Here is a 22,030-nt window from a genome sequence, read left to right on the forward strand (position 1 = left end):
GCGAAAAAGAAAAAAAAATAATAATAATCTGACTAAACCTATGACCGCCGCTTCGCTGCGCGGCGGTCATAATAACGAGAGGGGCTACACAATAGCAAATCAGAAAATAACTATTGTATCTGGGTAAGATTTAACGCAACAACCAATGAAAAACGCGTATCCTGGAATTGTTGAACGTGAACCTCAACCTGTTACCTACTTCTTCCAAGTTTCGTTCACCTTGGAGCTTCGAGCATCAGTTCATGGTTTCAGCACAGAGTAAGTCATCTTTTAATGTTACAACAAATCCACAACTTGTTTGACACAAACAATGACAACGTGACTGCTGCTATAGAGAATGTTTCCGAGATAATTAGCACCAGTTGTTCATGACTGTCTGTAACTTAGCCAACAGTTTCACAGCCTGTTCATTGACAACACTTGCTCAGAACAAGTAGCCTTTCGTTCACACGATGACTGACATATTTATGTCACATTCTAAACATCACTCTCTCCAAATAGGCTTAATCATTTTATTAGCACTAAACAAATTAAAGTGTATTGCATAGCCTATTGTTATAGGTCATTTTTAAAATCAGGTCATATTATATAATTATATCCTGGCCATGGATGCATTAATCATTGCATCTGTATTAAAAAATGTCGGGTAAAAAGCAATTAAGCAGCCTCTCATTCACCCTGAGAGGAAAGCCCCCTAAAAGGTCCAGGTTAGTGGATGCTCAGAGGTGGTGAAAAGGCCCATTATTGAATTGTCAGTGCCATGTGTCAAATCATTTCTTTTGCAAATCTGAGCAATTATAAATTATACTTTTACCCCATTTTGACTTAGGAGGGCCTTGCTCCTACATACTTTAGCCAATAATCAAACATCTGCTCTCTTTTGGAAAACTGAGACAATGTTGGAAAACAATTAGAATAACTGTGTGATGTACTGTCACAAAGGCTAGATTATTCTTTTATTTTTCTACCGGATAAACAAGCATCTTTGAACTGACCGCATTTCAGCCCTCTAGGTCTTGACATGATATGACTTGAGTCCTATCATTAGGTCTTGTCATGCTGTGGGCATATAGAATGACAACATGAGTACTTTAGACCATTATTTGCCAAGGTATGCTCATGCACTTGGTAAAATGCCCTATGGGGAGTTATCCAAAATGCATACTGGCAATCAAATGCTTAATGCATATGAACCCCACATAAGCATAATCTTGGCCTCAAATGAATTGCTTGCTTGCATTTGGATTGTAGGCTACTTCAGGCTCTGATATGACTACACTAAATATGGAACAATTACAAAAAATACAAATCTTAATTTCTATTTCAATCCAATTGGTGTGTATAAGACGGGCTATATTTCTGCACAACTAATATTGGATCAACTGGTAACTGACCTGGGGCTGGTGTATGCTAGCTGGTGATGCTAGTTGCGTGTGTAAATCCTCACACCCCTAACCTTAAGAACACTTCTAACCGCCGAGTTGGAAGCCTGGGCTTTTAGCTCAGTGGTTAGAGCGCTCGACTCCCATGCCAGTGTGTGTTGACGTGGCGGGGGGCGGGTGATTGTCGACGGGAAATGTCTCTTGCCCGTCCTCAAAACTTGAGAGCCCTGAGCCAACAGACAATTTGCAAAGCAACACATACACATAACCCATAGGTCAGAAACATACATAGACATACATGTTGAGACATAACCAATCAGGAACATGAGTCAGTTTCTTAAAGTGACTGGTCTCAAACGTTGACAGATTGTCCAATTTAGCAAACCCAGTGATTGTGATCTCACCCAGACCCAGCATCAATCATCTGTAACTATCAGGAGATTTGTTGACTTAGACCCGTTTGTGCACACACAATCGGTTCCTTGTTTTGAGGGGCAAAATGCCCAATTCTGGTCAAGGGCAGGATAGCTACAGGTGACCATCTAGGGTTGCTGTAGCGCATCACCCAACGTGGACAGTAGTCTTGCTCAACTGAATCTCCCTTGTATCCAACTAAGGACTATAGCACTTTAAAAGGAACAAAAACATACTACTTACCGAGAGCGCGTCTTACCAGCGGGCTGAGGGATCACACAGTAAGTTTGGTACAAAAAAAACAATCCTTAAGTCAATAGATCAATATAATCCTTATCGATCTCGGTGGAACCTTCATAAACTGATGGTAATTTTGATACCATAGATTTAATAGAGACTCAGTCAGACCAATGGTATGAAAAATCAGGAACAGAGTTTATTTACAATGATGCGCATCAAGGGAGAGACAGCATGACTTCACCTAAAGATCCATCAGCTGCTCTAACTCGACAAGGAAATAGTTAGGGTTAAAGTATCCTTCCAGGCTGACGGGAGATAGCGTTGGTCATTCCACATCACGTGGACTACACTGAATCAGACTGATTAGTGGCAACCTGGCAATCCAGAGCAGATACAGTAGCTACTGACGCAGCCATGCAGAACAGTGAAACACTGCAAAGTCATAACTTTCCCGTTTATCTCTAAATACAGTCACACACAGATATACACAGGGACAGTACAGATATCATCCTAAAAGTATGATTCTATGTAATGACTGTATCAAAGTGACCCACTTATGAGCAATGCAGAACATTAAACCACATATTGGACATAATGTTCTATTCCACTTTCTCTCAACTTAATTATATGCACTACATTTGTACAATTCCTTATGTAGACAATGTGGACAATTTTAGATGATTGTTATAAATCAATAAGCCATGTGCTACTGAGTGAGTATTATGACCACCACACACACATTTACATACACTTTGTTTTTTTGTGTAAGGGATGGACAAATTGACAAGCGTGATTTATTATTCCAGAGAGAATGTGCAGGACTGAGCAGCAGTCATATTTTGTACCGTTTTGCAATACAGTTAGTTACTTTTCCAAACTTTTGGTCGTTTGAAATTGAAAGTCATGTATTGTCTTCTGTACACACACAAAATTTAGCTGTCCACATGCAATTGTAACAAATTCTAAATTCTGCCAATTATAAAAGGAGTGAACATTCAGAATTTGTAATAATTAACCAACTCCAATTTAAAGGAATATCGCTTCAATATAAAAACATTAAATCAATGCTGCAACAAAATACAGAGACATGAAAGACAATTCCCTTTTTGATCATGTAGATTTTGTAAAATTACAAACAAGCATTGAGGCACTAGGCAAAAGAAAAAAAAACCCTACACAACACACTTGCAGATTCGCCCGCCCCCGGGGAGTCTTTGCCCCCCAGAACACCCATGTATAAATTTCACTGACACTGAGAAAGAAATCCCCTTGGGGTGTTTATAAAAGACAAAATTCCCACAGTAGTTAAACTACAGATAAAAGGGTACAGTTTAATGCTGAACATACTAGAGCTGATGCACAGCCTGGGTAGGGAATGTACAAGCAGTCATCAGACTCATCATTAGATCGTTCTTTAAAACATTGATATACAGTAGGGCAAGTGCTGATTGTATTTCAGAGTCATAATCATATGTAAAGAAAGGCTTTGGAGGACAGGGATTTTTCTGTGGACCCCTGAGGAGAAAGCCCTACCTCTAAAGAGTGGATGAAAGCTGTGCATTTCAGTGCTCCAGTGCAAGACCCATTAAGAAATGTGGGAGTGGTGACGAGTAAGCAGGATCCCCCTCAGAAAGGCTGTTTGGTTATGAACCGGGAGAACATTGTGTAAGCAGCAATGGGTTTGTCAGTAGGAACCATGTGGCCCGATCCCTGGAATAAAATGGGCGGGAAATGGTGGTAAGATACCTACACAATAGTTGAAAATGGGTAGGTTACACAGAAGGGAAATCTGTGTGTGGTGCCAACTAACTAACAGTTAACTAAAACAAAAGCCATCAACATGCCTTTCTAAGGCTTCTACCATCTTTGTCCTACCTTGACTGTGAGGAAGGCCAGGTTCGAGAACTCCTTGACGAAGCCACCGACCTGTTGGCTGTCACCATTGTAGTAGGTCCAGGGCCGTCGCTGCACCTGCACCTAGGTTATATAATATTTAAACAATAAATGAGTCAGTTCAAAGAGTCATGGTGGCCAGGAGAAAGAGGACAAACTGCTTAAGGAGAGAAGCTTGCCTGTTGTTGGAGGGATTCGACAAACCACTCATCACCAAGGAAGTTGCAGGCCATGTCAACATCACCATTGTACACCAGAATGCGGTATTTCTGTAGAAGAGCACATGGTGGCAGAAGCACAATTAAGATTAGTTCAACACATAAAACCCATAACCTACATGCAGTCATGTGGCAGTTGCAGCCGTGTCTCCCCCATAGGTCATAGCTTTACTTTATCTGGTTCTTGGCCCAGGTTTTGGTCATTCTGTTACAAAAAACAGAAGCCTTAACTCACAAGTTTTCCTAGAAGCTTGAGGTACTGTTGTGTCACATCCATGTACAAGCGATTGTATTTCCTGTTCACTTCAGCACTGCAAAAACAAAGAAAGTATAACTAAAATATTAACAACCATAATGGAAGAAGTCAAAACATTCTTGCTGCAATGACTGCCTTTTTGAATTGGAAAACATATCCTACATGGATCAGGCAAAAGACAGAAAATCTGGTCTTAAACTGTTTGCATGTTCCTCCTAGATTCGATCACTGTACAAAACTAACAGCATCCCAGGTCACTACAGTGCCAGTTGAAGCACAGGTTGAACCTTTACTTGAAAACTTCTAAATTCACCTGCATATCTGCCAGTTGAGGGCTTTGGGAGAGATGTGCAGAGCAGCCTTGACATAGGGATTGTTCAAGTAGAGCACAGACGGTGTAGAGTTTGTGCAGGGAGGGTCAAGCCTCACAGATTTGTATACGGTCATCAAGTTTAGAAGTTTCTAAGAGACATAATGTAGTCAAGTTAGAACAAGGAGAAGATGCTCCTGTATTAGTGCAGTGTACCAAGGAACTCTGGTCTAGTGAATTAGAAGCCAGTGAACAGAAGGGGTATGCTCACCTGGTTCCACACAGTGGACAGTTCATGTTTGATGAACTGGTTTCCCAGATCTCGGATGACAAGTTGGCCATTGTCAACACTGCGTATCAAATATACAAGTGAATCTTTAAAAATATGATAGAACATGAGTAATAAATTAAAGCAACTTTGTTTCATGGCAACACGAGTAAAGATTTAAGCAGTAAATATGCCAAATTAACATGTCCATTTCAAACCTCACCTGGCCCTCACTGGCACGCCACCAGGGCAGGGGGCATACAGGTTATACATGTTCAGACCAGAGCTGTAGACAATAAACTGCACCTCGTTCAGCTTTTCAAACACAGAAAGGCAAAAGTTAACGAGGATTAACATTTCCAAGACACATCCCACTGAATATGATTTGAAATGGACGAAAAGAGATTAGGTTACGGCCATACATTACTGGTGCAGTTTGCATCCTGGTTATTGTAGAAGTCACACTTCCCATCTTTACAGCAATATGTCTGCAAGGCTTCCCACAGTCTAAGAGCAGACAAAATCATTTTAGAAGACACCCCTGAATGTAGCACATTACAATCTGAATCAGTCTTTAACTCAACCAGTAAAAATGGTACCTAGTGCCAAGAAGTCCATGGTAATATGCAAAATAGACAAGGGAGTTGTCATTCAGTTCATAACTGGACATCCCATTCCCAACAGCTATACCCTGAAAATGACAGTTTTGTATTCATGTAACAAATTCCAAGAGTTCAGACATTAAAACGAATTGTGCTCGTTTTTTGAGACCAAATGACTAATTGTAAACCAAGACATAACAAACCTGGAGATCAATGTCCTCATCTTCCATTACCCTCTCAGCCAGTGTAGGGATGTAGATTCCAGCGTAACTTTCACCAGTAAGAAAGACCTTATTCTTTGCATATTGTGGGAAGAGCTTAAAGAACTCCTTTAGGGCAAGGTAGTTATTCAGCGACACCTATGACCGTGCAAATAAATACATTAACTTCACTGCTTGAACAATAATTAAATCTCGATTTAAAATGCATAACAATATCTACAATGCTATTATTTAAAATCATGCACTCATGCCAAAGGCTTTTGATGATACTATACATCACACCTTCAACTGTATACAAAATGTTTTTTCTAACCTCTGTATCATTGGTCGCATACTGTTGGTCATCGGAGTACGAAAACCCGACCCCTGCTGGTGACTCAAGGTATAGTACATTGGCAATCTACAGCAACAATGTTACAAGATTCGCCATCAGTAACTTTAACACATATTTAGGCTACTACAACCAACCCGTAGTGTTAATGCAGACAAGTGTTGACAAACCTGGTTCCAGGAATATTTATTATATTCCAATGACGTTCCATCATCTTGAATCTGAAATGAGAATAGCTGTTCAGTATTTTGCCCCATAGGCCTATACTCCTCTAAAAAATTGCAAACCTTTTTAGTATATATTTGCAGGGTTATATAATGGGTCACATGGTATAACATACACCACTTTCCTACAAATAAGGTTAGATTTTCAATGTTTCATAATTAAAACAAATAAGGCATTTGTCAGGCAGAGATTGGGCTAAAGCCACACGGACCAAGAAAGGGCCATGTTCTGTGAGTAGTCCATCCAGAGAGCTGCATCCTGGTCCTCCATTCAACCAAAGAACCACAGGGCTTTTGACAGGATCACTCTGAGACTCAACAAACCTGAACACAGACACAAGACATCACCCAGTTAGTGTGGTGGGCACACAAAATGGTGCTTGTTATGCTCTTGTTACACTGATCAGGCAGATTGTCAGAATGACTGAAGTAGGCCTACAGTCCAAACACATAAGATCTGTCGAGACTGAAAACTGAACCACTTTCTATTTGGCATCAAGTGGTTTCCTGACAAGTCATATGACCATACGAGGAAACTGGCAAAAACACCAATAGGGAAACTAAAGTAAAAGGCATGGGCCGATTACCAATAATGAAGGTGCTTGTTGTCAGCAACGTTTAAGTATCCTGAATACTGCTTGAAGCTGGGCTGTTTCGAAAGTCCAGGGAGAAATTTAATCTCATCGGCATCAGGCGTTCCGAAAACTCCCGTTCCGAGCAGCAGCAGACATGAGACCACCAGAAGCGACATCTGCGGACACCAACGAGGATATACTGAACAATTATATGGCAAGACATTCATTGGGTTCTCATTTCCCAGAAAAAAAACACATTAACCTATAGATTTCAGTCAAAGGTTCTTGAGGTCATGGGGAATCATTCAGCCAAGTAAGAAGGCTATATCCTGCATGTAGGCTACATAAACAGACGTCTGAGGTTTCACTGTTAGCGACCATACGCTACATACAGGAAGAACCACAAAGTCATTGTACTGAGACAGCGCGACAAATACCCAATTAACCTACAAACTGAGCAAAAACACTTCAGTACCTCTAATAGCCTATCGACTTATTGTCCATAGCTAACACAAACTCACCTTGCTGATGACTGATGGCTCTATGCAACTTAAGCCAGACCTTCGGAATTTATCGTGAAATTAAACCATGTGACAACACATTGGAAGGTCCCGTGATGAGGTCACGTGACATCTCAATAGTTCACTTTTAGAAAACGATTATTTTTTATCAGGTTACTGACATTTTAATCAGAGTTAAGGTTAAGCGTTGTAGTCAAATTACATTTCGAGTTCCGTTTTTAATTACATTTACGAATCAACACGTTTTAGGCTTAGCTTACTGTAAATACATGTTTTACGGGGAGTGGGGAGGGTATGCATTATTTTTTTAGTATATTATTATGGCCTAGGCCTATATAAACATTCTCCAGCTTAGCTTCCCAGACTCCATCTTCACCAACAATTTTCAATAAGTTAACGTAGTCGCTTCATATAAATCTCTAATTGACATTCAGGGTCAGAATTAATCTTCAGGTACTGGGTACTTATGCTAGGGAAAGGAACAATATTTGACCAAGTGCGAAGGGGCTATAAGGACGAAAACAGCTCTTTTAATTTTATTTATATCTTGGCGCGTGCAGAGGCAAGGCGCGTTCTCGCGCAGTCTTTCCTGACGCATTCATCCGGGAGTCTGTTACGAGGTCGCTCTTCAACATGGCGGCGTCAGGTGAGGTTTATGTGAGCTTGCAGTGAGTCTGTTTTTGCACTTGTGAGGCCATATCATCGAAACATTAGAATGGAAAATTGCGTTTCTGTTACCAGCGCACTGGCGCGGTTCAAGCTGGGTGTATTCTAGGGACAGATTTATAATGCGTTTGATCACATTATATCGAAACACTAGTCCGGGCCGATCCAAGGGGTGGACGGCAGGATGCTAGCTAGTTAGCCAGCTAACTTTAGGTGGGAATTAGCCGCTACTTTCGGATTTCTCTCTGAGTATAAGAAATATCGATTGTGGACTGGGCCAATTAGAGGTTACCCTTCTTGATTCAATGTCGAATTGTCGATTTGTATTGTTTACGTACTTCGAATGATGATTCTTAGTGGCCGTCACATTGTATCCAACTCTCGTTCTCCGTGGGGCTAACTTGCTAACAGTCACCACCTAGCAGCTAAGCGCATGTCTTGGAGGAGGGGTCGAGAGTACCCCACGTGTACTATCAGGTGGGAATAGATGGTGTTCAGTGACTGGTGATTTGAAACCTAATGTAAATCCTGTTCATTCACCTGTTTGTGCTGCCTTGGCTTTGCTATGCTGTGTAACGTGACCGGCAGGTTAGCAGTCATCTGTGTTCATAGTTCATACATTGCAGCAGGCTATTTAGGCTGGTTATTATTTGCCAAGACGCATAGAAAACACTTTGCGGTCAGTAACAAGCCTGATGGTTTTATGTGGGATGCTTTTGAAAGGTCTTCTTAGTGTAACTAACTTATAGATCCCTTGTTCACCACCACTTGCTTATATTGATATCTGACGATTACTATTAAGGCTTGTTCTTTTTTTCTGCACTGCACTTGGGTATATATAGAGTGGAAACAGCCCGCGCAAACTGATCCGTATGCCATGGGTATATTTAAAATGTTCTTATCTGCGATAACCTTACGTTCTCTTGTCTGAGTTGGTCTCAAACAGTGGTCGAGGCGTGGCTGCTCAACGAGTGCAAGTCATAGCAGACCACTACCGTTTTACGTTGTTTTCCTCACACCACGTCGTTACTCGTGGTTACATGTTTACACAATTGCATTTAATATCCATGAACTCATTCACTGTCTTTTCACCCCAGGTAAGAAGAAGAATAAGAAGGGGAAGACCCTTACTCTAACGGACTTCTTGGCAGCGGACGAAAAGAGCAGCGGCAGCCCTGCCCCTAGTTTCCCTGCAGCCAAGGCAACCAGCTGGGCTGACGAGACCGATGATCTGGATGGAGATGGTTAGCATTAGATGAGATTGAATTAGCATAGTGTTTAGAAAACAGACTTTGTGTAAATAATACATATGAATAGGCATACAGGACTGGACAGTTTGCAAATATGCTCTACTCTCCCTTGCAAACAATTCTGCAGCTAGCTAGTCTTGCTCAAGAGCAAAATGGGTGATTACTCAACCTTCTCTTTTGCAAATGCAACCTCCTAATGATGTCCAGGGAGAAATTAATAAAATAGGAAAATGAACACATCTGGTACTACAAGCCATAATTTGAACCAGACGTCTCTCATCCACCCCCTGCCTCTTGCTTTTTTTGTGTCCTGCCTCAGTCTCCACCTCCTGGCACACTGCAGAGGACTCATACCGGGGGCCCCCAATTGACCGCTCCATCCTGCCCACTGCTCCTCGAGCTGCTCGCGAGCCCGACGTTGACCGATCCCGTCTGCCCCGCAGCCCCCCCTACACTGCCTTCCTGGGCAACCTTCCCTACGACGTCACAGAGGAATCCATCAAGAACTTCTTCAGAGGTCTTGCGGTGCGTAGTGAGCCCACAGGCAATTTGACCTCATTTCTGGAACTGCATGTTTTACGTTTTAGTAGTTGCTCAATGCAGCATAATATTGACAAACCCAAGTACTCTTTAACTACCAGGGCTCAACATTATAAGTTGCCTGGTTGCCCTTGGCTACCTAATTGTTACAAGTGGCAACCAGTTACGTTGCCCCTGTGACATCCACATTTGATTGGCTTTGGCAACCAAAACCTCATGCCTGTTTGCCAAGCTGTCAACCACTTTTAAAAGTTAAGGTAAGGTTGAGCCCTGTTTAGTACCCTGAGAGGACCATAGAGACGAAAGCTTTTTAGGCAGCCTTAACATTTCAAAATATGCTCCCCTCATGCCCGCTACCATTTGGAAGAAAAAGCCCTATTCCTGTCCAAGGAACGGTATTTACTTAAGTGTTCTTGTCCTAATTCTTCCAGTGTCTTTACTCATCTTTGATCCTGTATCCGTGACCTTTGTTCCTTGGTTCCTGTCTACCTCCGCAGTGTGTTTATAGGATCAATAATCTGTTCTCTGCTTTGCTCTGTGCACAGATCAGCGCTGTGCGTCTGCCAAGGGAGCCCAGTAACCCAGAGAGGTTGAAGGGCTTTGGCTATGCAGAGTTTGACGATGTGGATTCAATCCTGCAGGCACTCACTTTTAATGAGGAAGTAAGTTCGCACAGCAGACATGGCGATGCAAACAGCAACTGTGTTGCGTGTGTGTGTGTGTGTGTGTGTGTGTGTGTGTGTGTGTGTGTGTGTGTGTGTGTGTTGAAATGATGACTTATGCTTAAGTTTAAAAGATGGCATTTCGATTCGTTTGGAGCTTGTTAAGTAGAGATGTGAGAACCCATAGAGTATGTCAAGACTTCTGATCTGTTCCCTTACGTCTTTGCCAGTCTTGTCAGGGAGTTGGGTAGAAGTCACATTCACATTCTGAATTCATTTCAGTTTTTAACTGATTATGTGCTCTATTAATTATTACTGAGACAAACTAGCTGATGAGATTGTCTCATCACCGGTGCCAGAAACCTTGTTAATACTGCATGTGTGTCAGTGCAATGAAGGAAATGCATACAAAATTCAAGCATAGATAACATTTCAAACAATTAAAATGACTGTCATAGTTATTACAAGTCAATTCTTGGCTGTCAGCAATAAAGTTTGAACCAAGCTTCTAACATTGCTCATAACCTCTATGGATTGTTGAAATGAACAAATTGATGCTTTGAGGAAATGTCCTAGCTAATGTAGGTTTTTTTCTGCGTAGGCAAGTCTATAGAAATGTTGCTCTTCTGGTCATCCGCACTCCAGACAAGTTAATAGTTGATCTGTCGCAGCTCTGATTTTGTTCTGCATGCCTGAACCTTTTGACTCCACAGAACCTTGGGAACCGGCGGGTTCGTGTGGACATTGCAGACCAATCTAATGACAAAGGTACAGTTACTGTTATATCAAATTTAGAGTACAGAGTTAAGATGATAAATAAAATGTTGGAAGCTGTTTGTTGTTCATTTTAATGTATTTTCTGTACTATACTTCTGTACCATGTAGATTTTGGTCAAGACATAGCCTTCAACACCATATTTTTCACCTCCCTGACTACTACTCTGCTTTTCACCAGAGAGGGACAACGGGTCTATGATGGGACGTGACCGGGACCGGGGAGGCCGTGGTATGGACGGCCCTGCCAATACTGACTCAGACTGGAGAGCCAGGCCCAGCTCGGATGTGGACGATGGACCTAGACGGGACGACTCTTATGGAGAGAGTGAGTTCATCTGCACATGTATAATCCTTTGGTGGTTCTGACTGAAACTAGAAACCAATGGGGCTTGGTCGTCAGCCTGAACGCAGTCGGTTTAAAAATAATTTTTGTATTATCTGTAGTCCGAATCGAATGACAGTCATTGGCTTACAGTTGCTGTTGTTTGCTTGCAGGGTCAAGGGACCGCTATGAGTCAGATCGTTTCAGGGATGGACCACGGCGGGATGACAGCTTTGGGGGTGGACGAGATGGTGGACGCGATGGTGGACGCTTCCGTGACCGTTATGATGACCGGGGACCCCGTGACTTTGACCGAGGAGGTTGGTGTGTTGTTGGCCATTAGCATATGGAACTATTTTCATCAGATACTGTAGCCTGACTATTATATATATATATATATGTGGGTACTCACACATTCCTCATCCACATGGTCCTCGTCCACAGGTTTTGATTCCGGCGGAGGCCGCAGAGCGTTTGGCAGCGGGTTCAGACGGGACGACGATTTCCGCCGTGATGAAGGCAGGAGTGGTGGTGATCGCTTTGGTGACCGCTACGGTGACCGTGAAGAGCGATCATTCGAGAGGCGAGAGGAAAGAAGTGGAGGAGGTGTGTTTGTGTGTAAATGAGAGTGGTCCCTTGTTTGTGTTTTGCATGTTAAGTTCTTGTGTAACTTCTTGTGTTTGGTATAGGAGCAGGAATGGACATGTCCCATGTTATGGAAAGGGTGCCTGTTGATAACTTATGCATGCATGCTAATGCTGCATTTTGAGAACATTGCATTTTGCTATACTGGGTTATAATATGGAATGAGAAATGGCAAGGTTTGTGTATGTGTGTGTGATTCAGACATTACTGTGTTGAGCTTACTTCTGTCATTTACACATATATTCTTGCCTGTGAGGTGCACCGTATATTGCTACTAATGAGATTTAGAAGGCTGACTTAACATTAAGTTGAGTAATACTTTATTCTTTTAATGCTGAGTCTTGTTAAGTTCCTTGTTGCCCCCCTTAAGGTGCCCTCTAGTGTAATGTAAAGGGCGTGAGTGTACATCTTGGGATTAGGCCATTAGTACTCTGTCACCCCATGTCATGAATTCTCCTCCTGTCTCCAGCGCCTCTACAGAGGCCCAAGCTGAACCTGAAGCCTCGCAGTGTCCCCAAAGATGAGGGCGAGAAAGATGCAGGCGAGAGCACCCCACCCACCGCGCCCAGCGGGGGCAGCCGGGCCTCCTCCATCTTTGGCGCTGCCAAGCCCGTGGACACGGCGGCCAAGGAGCGCGAGGTGGAGGAGCGGCTCAAGAAGGAGCAGGAGAAGCTGCAGAGGCAGCTGGAGGATGACAAGTTCCGGGGCGAGCGCGACAGACGCGACAAACCACAGGATAAGTGAGTGGAGGGACCGCCGATGGCAGATGGGGCTGATGACTTGGGGACATTCGAGAATAGCCTGGGGCCTCTTAGAGATAGTGGTTTTGGCGTCGGGTGATATTGATGTTGGTCACTTGTACATTGCAGGGAGCCAAGCTGGCGCAGTGAGAAGCCACCAAAGGAGCGCTCTCGGACGGGTAGCGACTCAACACAGCCTGCCCGAGGTGAGTGCTTTGCTACAATCCAGTGCTGTTATGCTCCTTAATTGTACTGAAGCATGTGAAAATAGGTAGTTTATACCAAATTGTATTGGACGTTCCTACTAAAAGCATAGAAGCTAACTACATGCCTCTTTGATTTCACGAAGTGACTACGGCTACAGAATTCTGTAATGCTCGTCGTATGCTGACTCTTTCTCTCACCTGCAGTTTCCCGACGTCGGGAGAGCGAGCGTTCTGTGGAGAACGAGGTCTTCAGCGGTCAGGAGGACGAACCCCCATCCTCCCGGCCTTCTGCCTCCCCGACCAGTCAGGATGTCCTCCCCCTTAAAGTGATGCCAGCCCCGCCACCCAAGGAGAATGCCTGGGCCAAGCGCAGCACCGGGGGAGGCATCAGTGAGGGTGACGGTCGTGCCCCTGTCTCTCCCACCGGCGGCCACCCCCCCAAGAGGTCTGACGCCCTGCCCTCATAAAACCACAACCAAACACAACCCTTACCACAGGCTTGAGTTCTCCTGAATTATATGAACCGATCCCGTCAAAAAGATCTGTGCCGCATTTCCATCCACTCTGTAATGCAAATGGAAAAAAAATCTTCTCGCAATCTTCTAGTCAAGGAACAAGTTGTGAAAAGCTGTGGTTTTAAAACATGAGGTTGTCAGGCCAATTAAAAACGGAAAAATGTAATGAAATCTTAACAAATGTGTTTTGCTGCAAATAAACCCGTTTACTTCAACCTTGGACCTTTGATTATACGCTATTGGAAGTTAGTCCACCTCCCTCTTGGGAATTAATTTGTTGTTCAATTTAGAATATTTTATGTGAATTTCAAGTGTTTTCACACAGGATTTCTTACCCAAATTGCATTGAAGAGTTTGATACGAACTCAGCTACTGTAACAAATTGTCCGAGATTGTGCCGAGATATTTGAGCAGTATTGTTTTTTTTGTTTTTCTTCAATGCATTGTTCATGTTAGCATTATTTATGAATGAGTATCATGTTTGAATTAATATTGAATTTGAGAATTTGGAGCACCTCAGACTGGGAGGTGGACGTGCGAGCAAGTTGAAACCCATGAGCACTAACCTTTGTCGCTAGCTTGTGTCAAGGCGTCGGGAGGGAGGTTTACTCTGCACAGCTGCAGCACCCAGCAAATACCGTTACTCACCCCCCGTAAACCTCACTAGCATCCGGGTGACTGCGCCAGTGTAACCTACCCCAGGCTCAAACTCGTGATGCTGTAGCACCTCAGACTGGGAGGGGGGGCGTGCTAGCAAGGAGCCTAAAACTCATGGGTACGAGCGTCTGTCAAGGCATCAGAAGGGAGGTTTACTTACTTCTGGCTACCGTTGAATACAGGGGTTCCATGTATGTCTTAAGTCTAAAATTTTGTAATATGAAATTAAGGCCTTAGAAATTCTTAAATGTTTCAAAATATTATGCACTAGATCTTAAATACTAGTTAGGTGTTGTAGTATATTAAAGCTCATTTATTTATGTTTTTTCAGTATAGACTAGGTTTAGAGATTGTAGTTCTTTCTCAATGGCACAGATGCAGCTCGCATAAAAACTATGTACAAACTGAATTAGTTTGGAACTGATAACTGATGTAAACTGTGCGGCCTTTGCTAGTAATTCTGGGACCATGATTTTCCTTTATATTTATTTATATATTTTTTGACAGTATTGACATGAAACTGTTTTTTCATGCCAATACTGTCAATTTCATTCATAATGTCCTATAAAGTCTTACATTTAACTTTTTGAAACATGCAGAAACCATGTACACAAGGAATGCAAATTGTTTAAGGAGTCTTTTCAGGCATACACGTTTTAAGAGGAATAACACAATAGCGCATACCATAGTACCCAAGTACTGACTAAAGAATGTCTGATGGATTTGACACATATTTGAGTCGTGCTCATGTGCATGTCTTTCCAGCTCCTCCAGTTCGACTGATGAGAGAGGTTCAGGCAAAGGTAAGGGTCCTCATTCGTCACATTGTCTCTTTTAGTCATCCAAACCCCATCATACAACTGGGCCCTTTGTTAGTGACAGTGTAGTGATACGACCTCATTTCTATGTTGCAGATGAAAACAAGTTGGACGGAGTCCGGCGGGATCGGGGGGCCCCCCGAGGAGGCCGTGGTGGGGGTCCGGCCGGTTTCGGAGCGGGGCGTGGCAGAGGGGAGGGCCCAAACCGGGACAAACGGAGAGAACCAGACAGGTATAGAATAGACTTGAATGCCTCATTCATTCATTGTCACTGCACAATCGTCCAATGACATTCAAAGCATCTCCCTTCAGGCCTCTGCACATAGATGCCAACATGAGTGCGGCACGCCATTAGACTCCATTCAGTGCTGTAGTGGAGGCTAAACGCAAGTAAACGCAGTTTATCCACCTTAGAAATTTCAGAAATTCCGTTTATTCACCTCTCAAAAATATCTAATTGCAACTTTTAACATTGAAACAAAATCGCACTGTATTATCCACAGTCACAAAATGTACACTCATCAACACTTGAGGAACCATGTGATACCACTGGTGTTATAAACATTGGATAATAACCTCCACCATCATCAAACATGTTCTGAATGCCTTTTTTAAAACTGATACTGCGTGGCGCAGTCCACCTTACCGTGATCACAGAATTCATAGTTTACTCACCTCTTATTGTACCATTACACCTCTGATTCCATTGTTTTCTATAAAAGCCCACACACCACCGCTGTGTAGATTATGATTCAGTTTTATTTTGTCAGCGCTGGTCAATGAACAGCCATTTGAATTCAACCCTTGTTAGGAAGGAATGCTTTCTTTCCTTACAGCCTTCATCTGAATTGATGCCTCTGATTGATGTCATGTTTGAATGTGCTTTTGTAGGAAAGAGAGCAAAAAAGAGCGAGACCCCAGAGCAGCACCTGAGCCAAAGAAATATGAGGAGACCCCTGCTCCTGTGAGTTCTTCAAATATAGGTTTTTTTAAACAGTAACTTAGTGGAAGTTCAGCTTGACTTCAGAACTAAAGGACACAACAGCTGACAGCAATCAACCAAAAATGTCCTATTTTCTGACTTCAGTAACACAGGGTAGTCTGCTCACAAAGACTTAAGTTCTGTTAAGATTTAAGTTCAGTTAGTGAAATTGTTGTTGAACATCACCTCAACCTAACCTTAACCTTAATTGCGAATTGTAGTTAACAGTGTCAACAGATAGTTGATAATTTGAGCATCTGTAGATTGCCTGTGGATGGACTTCCCAACTAAAGTGAGACCATGAGTCTCTCTTCAAGCTCATATCAGTGGCTTAGTTTTTCTTTTGGCTTTATCAAATGATATTTCACTTTCAGTAACTACAAGTAGGGAGGAAAGGATATCAGTATCATTAATGCCTTGGCTAGCAATAGGTAGCAAATAACCATTTTATTCCTGTGTTACCAGTGTCCTGGAGAGGAATCCTGGCCCACATTAGAGTAATACAAAACTTGTAATATGTGGACTTGATTATGTCCAAATTATAGACTACATGGAATACAATGAAATGAGCTAACTTCATTGCTAGTTGGGCTATCGCCACACAGCTCCTAATAAACTATTAGTAATAAACTAAATGTTTTCTTCATTACTAATTTCTAAGATAGATATACTAAGTGAATTCTGATCTGCTAGTTTCACCTGCTAGTTGACATGGGCGAGTTCCTGTCTATGGCTATTGCACTAGAAAGCTTAGCTGGCTAATAGCAATTAACTTAAGTGTCATTAAACATGAACTATAAATCACTACATTTTTGTACCTCACCTACACTCCACTTTTATCATTTTAGAAATGTGCAGTACTACTTCTGTACACAATACATCTTCCTTTTGGTGTACATCTTTCTTTTCCTCTTTGTGTGGTGGTCTGTCATCAATTTTATTTTTGCACAGGCAGGCACTATTGTCTACAGGAAGTTAAGACATTTTTTATGATCAGATAAATCATGAGCTAGACCAACTTAAATGTGCCCAGCAAACATGCACACTAAAAGAATGGAAACCCTGACAATGCTAATCGGGTAACACTTTTCATTTGTCAATAGAATTCTAACATTTTAACAGTATGAATAATTTAGCAGCATTTCATTTAAGATAGTAGGCCTATCTCAATTTAATTCTATTTTTGTTTTCGGTCTGTATCTTTTCTTTGCAAAATATTTTATTGAATTCTAAGACATAGACCAAGTCACTTAGTTCCAATATTTATAGTTGAATGGAAAATGTGACTGCAAAAGGGACTAAGACAATTACCGTACATAGTATTCCATGGTAATGTAACAGTACATTAATTTTGCTTCACCCGTTCCTGAATATATTATTGGGCATTTATTTACAGTTTCGTAAATGTGCAATGCACAGGTGTTACCATTTCTTTTGCATTTCAAAGCAGAGCGTTTTATGAGTTTAGATTCTGGATGTCAGTACAATGCATTCATTCAGCTGTATAAGTCGATGAAAGAATATATACAGTCAACGGTATATTGTTGCTACTTCTGTTGAAATAAGTTAACAGGTGTTTCTTTTCTGCTGTGCAGAAGTTCAGCTCGGCCAGTAAGTACGCTGCCCTGCTGATGGACGGAGACCAGGGAGACGACGAGGACGTGGAGTAAGCAGCGCCGGGCAACACCGCAGCGGTAGAGAGAAGTCGCGGAATAAAGAGCGAAAATTAACATAAAAAAAACACGAATTAAACTCTAAAGCAGAAAATGTCTTTACATGTGTGATGGAGGGGCAGCCCTAATGGCCCCATGTCTCTCCCCCAACCTTTACTTCAGGTCCAGAATGCCTTTCTGGAATGCCGTTTCTAGAAGTTAAGAGAGTGTCACATACTGGACTTTTTTTTTTTTTTTTTTTTTAAATGATGAAATTTAAAATGACTCGGATACACATTCACAAAGGAAGTAATTGTAATAAATAAATAAAAAAATATGGAAGAAAAAAAGCTTTGTGTTAGTTTTGCTTCTGTCAATTTTCCATGTTGTGATAAAATTACTTGTGATACTGCTGCATACCCGTTTTCCATTCTCAGACTCAGATACAGTTAAAGATGTCTTGAAGTGTTTAAACTTGCATAGTTATCACTAGTAGTATCTTCTGAACACTCAAAACTATGGTCTGAGACATTATAATACAGAGCTAGATTTCCTTTTTCAAGTTCACACAGTATCCAATGCTTATAGTACTATATTAGCACCCCTGAATTTAGAAGCTGTTACATTTCACAGCAGAGGTGTTGAGAATCACTGCCTGGTACCCCCCTGGTGTGTGTGTGAGAGAGAGAGATGGTGCAGGTACTGGCTTAATCACCCTGTGTGTGTGTGTGTGTGTGAGAGAGATGGCCCAAACCCCAGTGCCTGCACATTTAACTCGGGGGACCCCCCTGCAGTTGTGTTGTTGTAGCTGTAGGAAGCACAGGGGGAGAGACGCCACAAAGAATCTCCTTGCCCGACGACTCTGCTTGCTCAGCTGCTCTGCCAGTAGCTCAAGACCCCCTTTACCCAGGCTGGGTTACTCTTTCCCGTCCACGGGGATAATGGATGAGAAGGTTTTGTACTTCAAGCTGTGTGCAGAGTTGAGGCTAGTAAGCCTTAGTTGTTCGCTGAGAACAATCTTGATCATTGTGAGTGTGTATGTGTGATATACAAATGACAAGTAAATCAGGAATGAACTCGAGTCATTGCACGAGCATTCAGAAATTCATCTGTTTTAGATCATTCAGCAGAGAACAATGCTGTTTACAGAAGACAGGCCATCAGTTATAAACATTGTGTGTTGGAAGGGGTGTACCAAGTGAAGAGTCCCACATCCAGAAATGGCCATAACTTGCCCGTAGGGATCAAGGAGTTGATGGATGATTGCCACCACTACAAACCTCTCTCTCCCTCTGTCTCTTTCTCTCTCATTCCCTCCGTCTCTCTTTTTCCCTCTTTCTCCTATCCTCTCCTCTGTATTCCTCCCTCTTTCGAAAGAGAGAGGGAGAAAGAGAGGAGAGGAGGGAGGGAAAGAGTCTCTCCCTCCCTCCTCTCTCCCTCTCTCTCCTTCCCTCCCTCTGTCCCTCCCTCTCTTGGCCCTCTGCATGAGAATGCGTGCTGAACATATGCAAAGTTTACGTGTAAGCAGTATTCCCTGGGTGGGAACTGCATCTCCTGTGACAGATGGGATTAGAGTGAGAAAGTGTAGTCTGTTGTCTGTGTGTGAAGATAGTTTCACGCGCATTACTTGTACAATAATTTAAATGTCTGCTGCACACATACATATAATTACACTACTGCTGCCTTTGCCTAGTTTGTGTGTGTGTGTGTTTATATATAAACAAATGCATTGGTTTTGTTTTCCTAGCAGAGCCACAGTTGCTGCTCGCTGGTGGTCCAGTTGTCACAGCGGCCATAGAGTGAAGGGAATGGCAGGGCCGACTGAGCTGTCCTCTCGACACGACTGCAGCTCTTTTCAATGAAGACCTCAGAGCTGCCTTTCAGCTCCTTGTCTCACTGATCTGAAGGCCAGGGTCCTTGCCTGCAGGACTTTCGGGCAGTGGAACAAAGTGACCACGCAGAAAGAGCTCATTGTTGCAGATTGTCCTCCTTCCCCGAGAGTTTCTGGAGAACTGCTGTTTCCCGGTTTACTGTAGACAAGCAGCCTGCACTCCAGGCTGCACAGTCTGTGCCAGAGGCGCTTGTGGTGCAGAGCTGCCTCGTGGGGGCACATCCAAAGGCCCTCTGACAGGGAGGGTCATTGTTTTCTGTGTGCGGTGAAAGATTACATTATATTATGGTAGAATAGTGCAGCCCAAAATATCCCATGCCTCATAGGATCTTGATTCATCATCTCGGCCTTTTCCTTCATTTTTGGAAACTTTCTCTATCTTTTTTACTTCCTTATTCTCTCTCTCTCTCTTATCTATCTCTCTATCTATTTATTTATCTATCTTTCCATCATAAGTAATCCGTTGATTGTGGTGTGTGAGAGTGGATTACAATGAGATTCATGATTCATAAACGATTTCTAAATTCTTCACTGCTGAGGAATGTTGAACTAATTGCAGCTGGGAGGGAGGTGAGCAGTGGGATTGTGCATGTTTGCATGTGCACATGTGTGCCTGCGAGTGCCCACTCTAACGGTCCCCTATGGAGCAAGAGGAGCTGAGTGCCAAACAGGGTGGATAGACCTGACATCATCTGACCAAAACAGCTGTGCGTGAGTGTGTGTGTGAGTGTGTGTGTGAGTGAGGACACCCAGGGAGCGAGGGGCCGGGGAGGGAAGGGGGGGGGGGGGGGGTGGAATTGGGTTCCTCAGCGCTCTCTCTCTCTCTCTCTCTCTCTCTGCTGACAGGCAGAGAAACACACAGAGCCACAGAGGAGCCACGAGGGTGTGGAGCGCAAAGGAACACGGGGGAGATCTCTGGATCCTCTTCTCTGTGTGGGACGCAGGAAGAGAGAAAGAGGGAGCGGAGGGCTGGATCACGAAGCTGGACGGGCTGGAGAGGAAGACGAAGGAGGGGGGGGGGGGGAACTGACGGGACAAAGGAGATACGGAGAGGCTAACGGTGGACCACTGGAGCTATGGGTTGTGCGCAGAGTGGACAGTGGTGTGTGAAGGAGAGGAACTCGGCAGCAGTGGGACTCCCCAAGACCAGGGACTGTTCAGAGGACTGCCCGGAGATCCTTAGCCTCACTGAGGTAAGCCGTCTTGGGTCTAGAGAGACTGCAGTTACATGTGAAGCTTAATCACCTGTCAAAATTCTCCATGTCATCCACAAGTTAGCACTGTCATCGACCACATCTCATGACATTTCCTTTTAGTGGTCATTTTGGAAAGTTATACTAAGACTGACATTATGCTTATAGAAGTGACACGTTCTTAATGCTTTGATACAGTCAATACATTGTTAGACACAGACCTTTTGACCATTAGATTGTTGAGTGTCTTTTTTTGGACCTTCTTTTTAAACTCATCGACATTTTAAGATATCACCTTTTCTGTCGGTCTGTCTGTGTCTATTTATCTTCGCACCTAGACATTTATATACAGTGATTTACGGAGCAGGAAACAAAACGAGAGAGCGATGATAGGGGTGGAGGTCAGAGGTGTTTGACTTGGGTTAGAATGTCCGGGGGGAGTGGACACTGTTAGTGGACATGCTTCTATGAGTAATAAATGACTGTTTTGGAAAAGTGGTCGGATGGGCAGGCTTACATGTGGATGTTTAGAAGGTTCTGCTCTGCTATGGCCACTAATTAAAAGGATGATCAAAAATGTGCATCTTTCTGTTAGGCTGCATGCGTAACGTATGCAAGACTTGTGTTTCAGCAACTGTGTTTAGCAACCAAACTGTGTCTTGTAACTGTGTTTAGCAACTGGACACTGATGTGCGATACTCCAGACAGTTAAGCTAAGCTACCATGATGTTCTCTAATAAAAAACGAGCTGAGCAGTCTGAGTCTGCCCTTCAAAAAGCGGCAAGCATGACATGTTCACCTACTCGCCCTGTGATACTGTATCCCTCACACAGTATGGTTCACAGGCGCACATGTGTGACTTGACTCCAAACCTGCTTCCTCTGGTGGCTTTGCTAGCGTCCCCTCAGAGTCACTCTTAAGGGGATATAAATACACTGGATTCCAGGACGGTGGGAGCATACCTCAGGGTTTCCACCTGCTCCCGTCTCTTCCTGGCTGGAATGTTTAGTGAGCGTGTGTGTGTGTGTGTGAGTGTTTGTGTGAGTGTTTGTGTGTGTG

The 22,030-nt window shown here is 43.1% G+C and overlaps 3 protein-coding genes across 6 annotated transcripts in view; 2 read left to right on the forward strand and 1 right to left on the reverse strand.

Moving 5' to 3' along the window:
• Positions 1-3,255: 3,255 nt before the first annotated feature.
• ctsa (cathepsin A) lies at positions 3,256-7,542 on the reverse strand. The gene is made up of 15 exons (XM_042090262.1): positions 7,456-7,542; positions 6,947-7,110; positions 6,572-6,683; positions 6,306-6,356; positions 6,118-6,204; positions 5,787-5,942; positions 5,581-5,672; positions 5,404-5,488; positions 5,205-5,296; positions 4,985-5,063; positions 4,717-4,865; positions 4,383-4,458; positions 4,109-4,198; positions 3,912-4,013; positions 3,256-3,746 (listed from the first exon to the last, which is right to left on the reverse strand). Exons 2-15 carry the CDS (start codon positions 7,108-7,110, stop codon positions 3,663-3,665), a joined length of 1,419 nt encoding a protein of 472 aa, XP_041946196.1. The 5' UTR covers positions 7,456-7,542; the 3' UTR covers positions 3,256-3,662.
• A 167-nt stretch (positions 7,543-7,709) lies between these two features.
• Positions 7,710-18,237, forward strand: LOC121707316 (eukaryotic translation initiation factor 4B-like). Of its 2 annotated transcripts, XM_042089784.1 has the most exons (16): positions 7,710-7,747; positions 8,016-8,101; positions 9,219-9,365; positions 9,691-9,896; positions 10,457-10,573; positions 11,287-11,341; positions 11,529-11,675; positions 11,846-11,992; positions 12,117-12,278; positions 12,787-13,057; positions 13,187-13,263; positions 13,468-13,708; positions 15,201-15,238; positions 15,350-15,485; positions 16,145-16,217; positions 17,831-18,237. In XM_042089784.1, exons 1-16 carry the CDS (start codon positions 7,725-7,727, stop codon positions 17,903-17,905), a joined length of 2,001 nt encoding a protein of 666 aa, XP_041945718.1. In that variant the 5' UTR covers positions 7,710-7,724; the 3' UTR covers positions 17,906-18,237. The 2 variants fall into 2 exon arrangements, with proteins under 2 accessions (XP_041945718.1, XP_041945719.1); XM_042089785.1 differs by lacking the exon at positions 16,145-16,217.
• A 2,377-nt stretch (positions 18,238-20,614) lies between these two features.
• Positions 20,615-22,030, forward strand: part of LOC121707367 (tensin-2-like) — a 31,059-nt gene continuing 29,643 nt past the window's right edge. For 2 of the 3 annotated variants that reach the window (XM_042089874.1, XM_042089875.1), the window contains exon 1: positions 20,625-20,971. In XM_042089874.1, coding sequence (XP_041945808.1) covers positions 20,855-20,971 — 117 coding nt within the window. In that variant the 5' untranslated portion in view covers positions 20,625-20,854. Of the gene's footprint in view, positions 20,972-22,030 lie in introns of all 3 variants that reach the window. The other variant, XM_042089873.1, reaches the window with a different exon arrangement.

The sequence above is a fragment of the Alosa sapidissima genome, chromosome 4, assembly GCF_018492685.1.
Source record: "Alosa sapidissima isolate fAloSap1 chromosome 4, fAloSap1.pri, whole genome shotgun sequence".
In the NCBI taxonomy this organism is placed as follows: Eukaryota; Metazoa; Chordata; class Actinopteri; order Clupeiformes; family Clupeidae; genus Alosa; species Alosa sapidissima.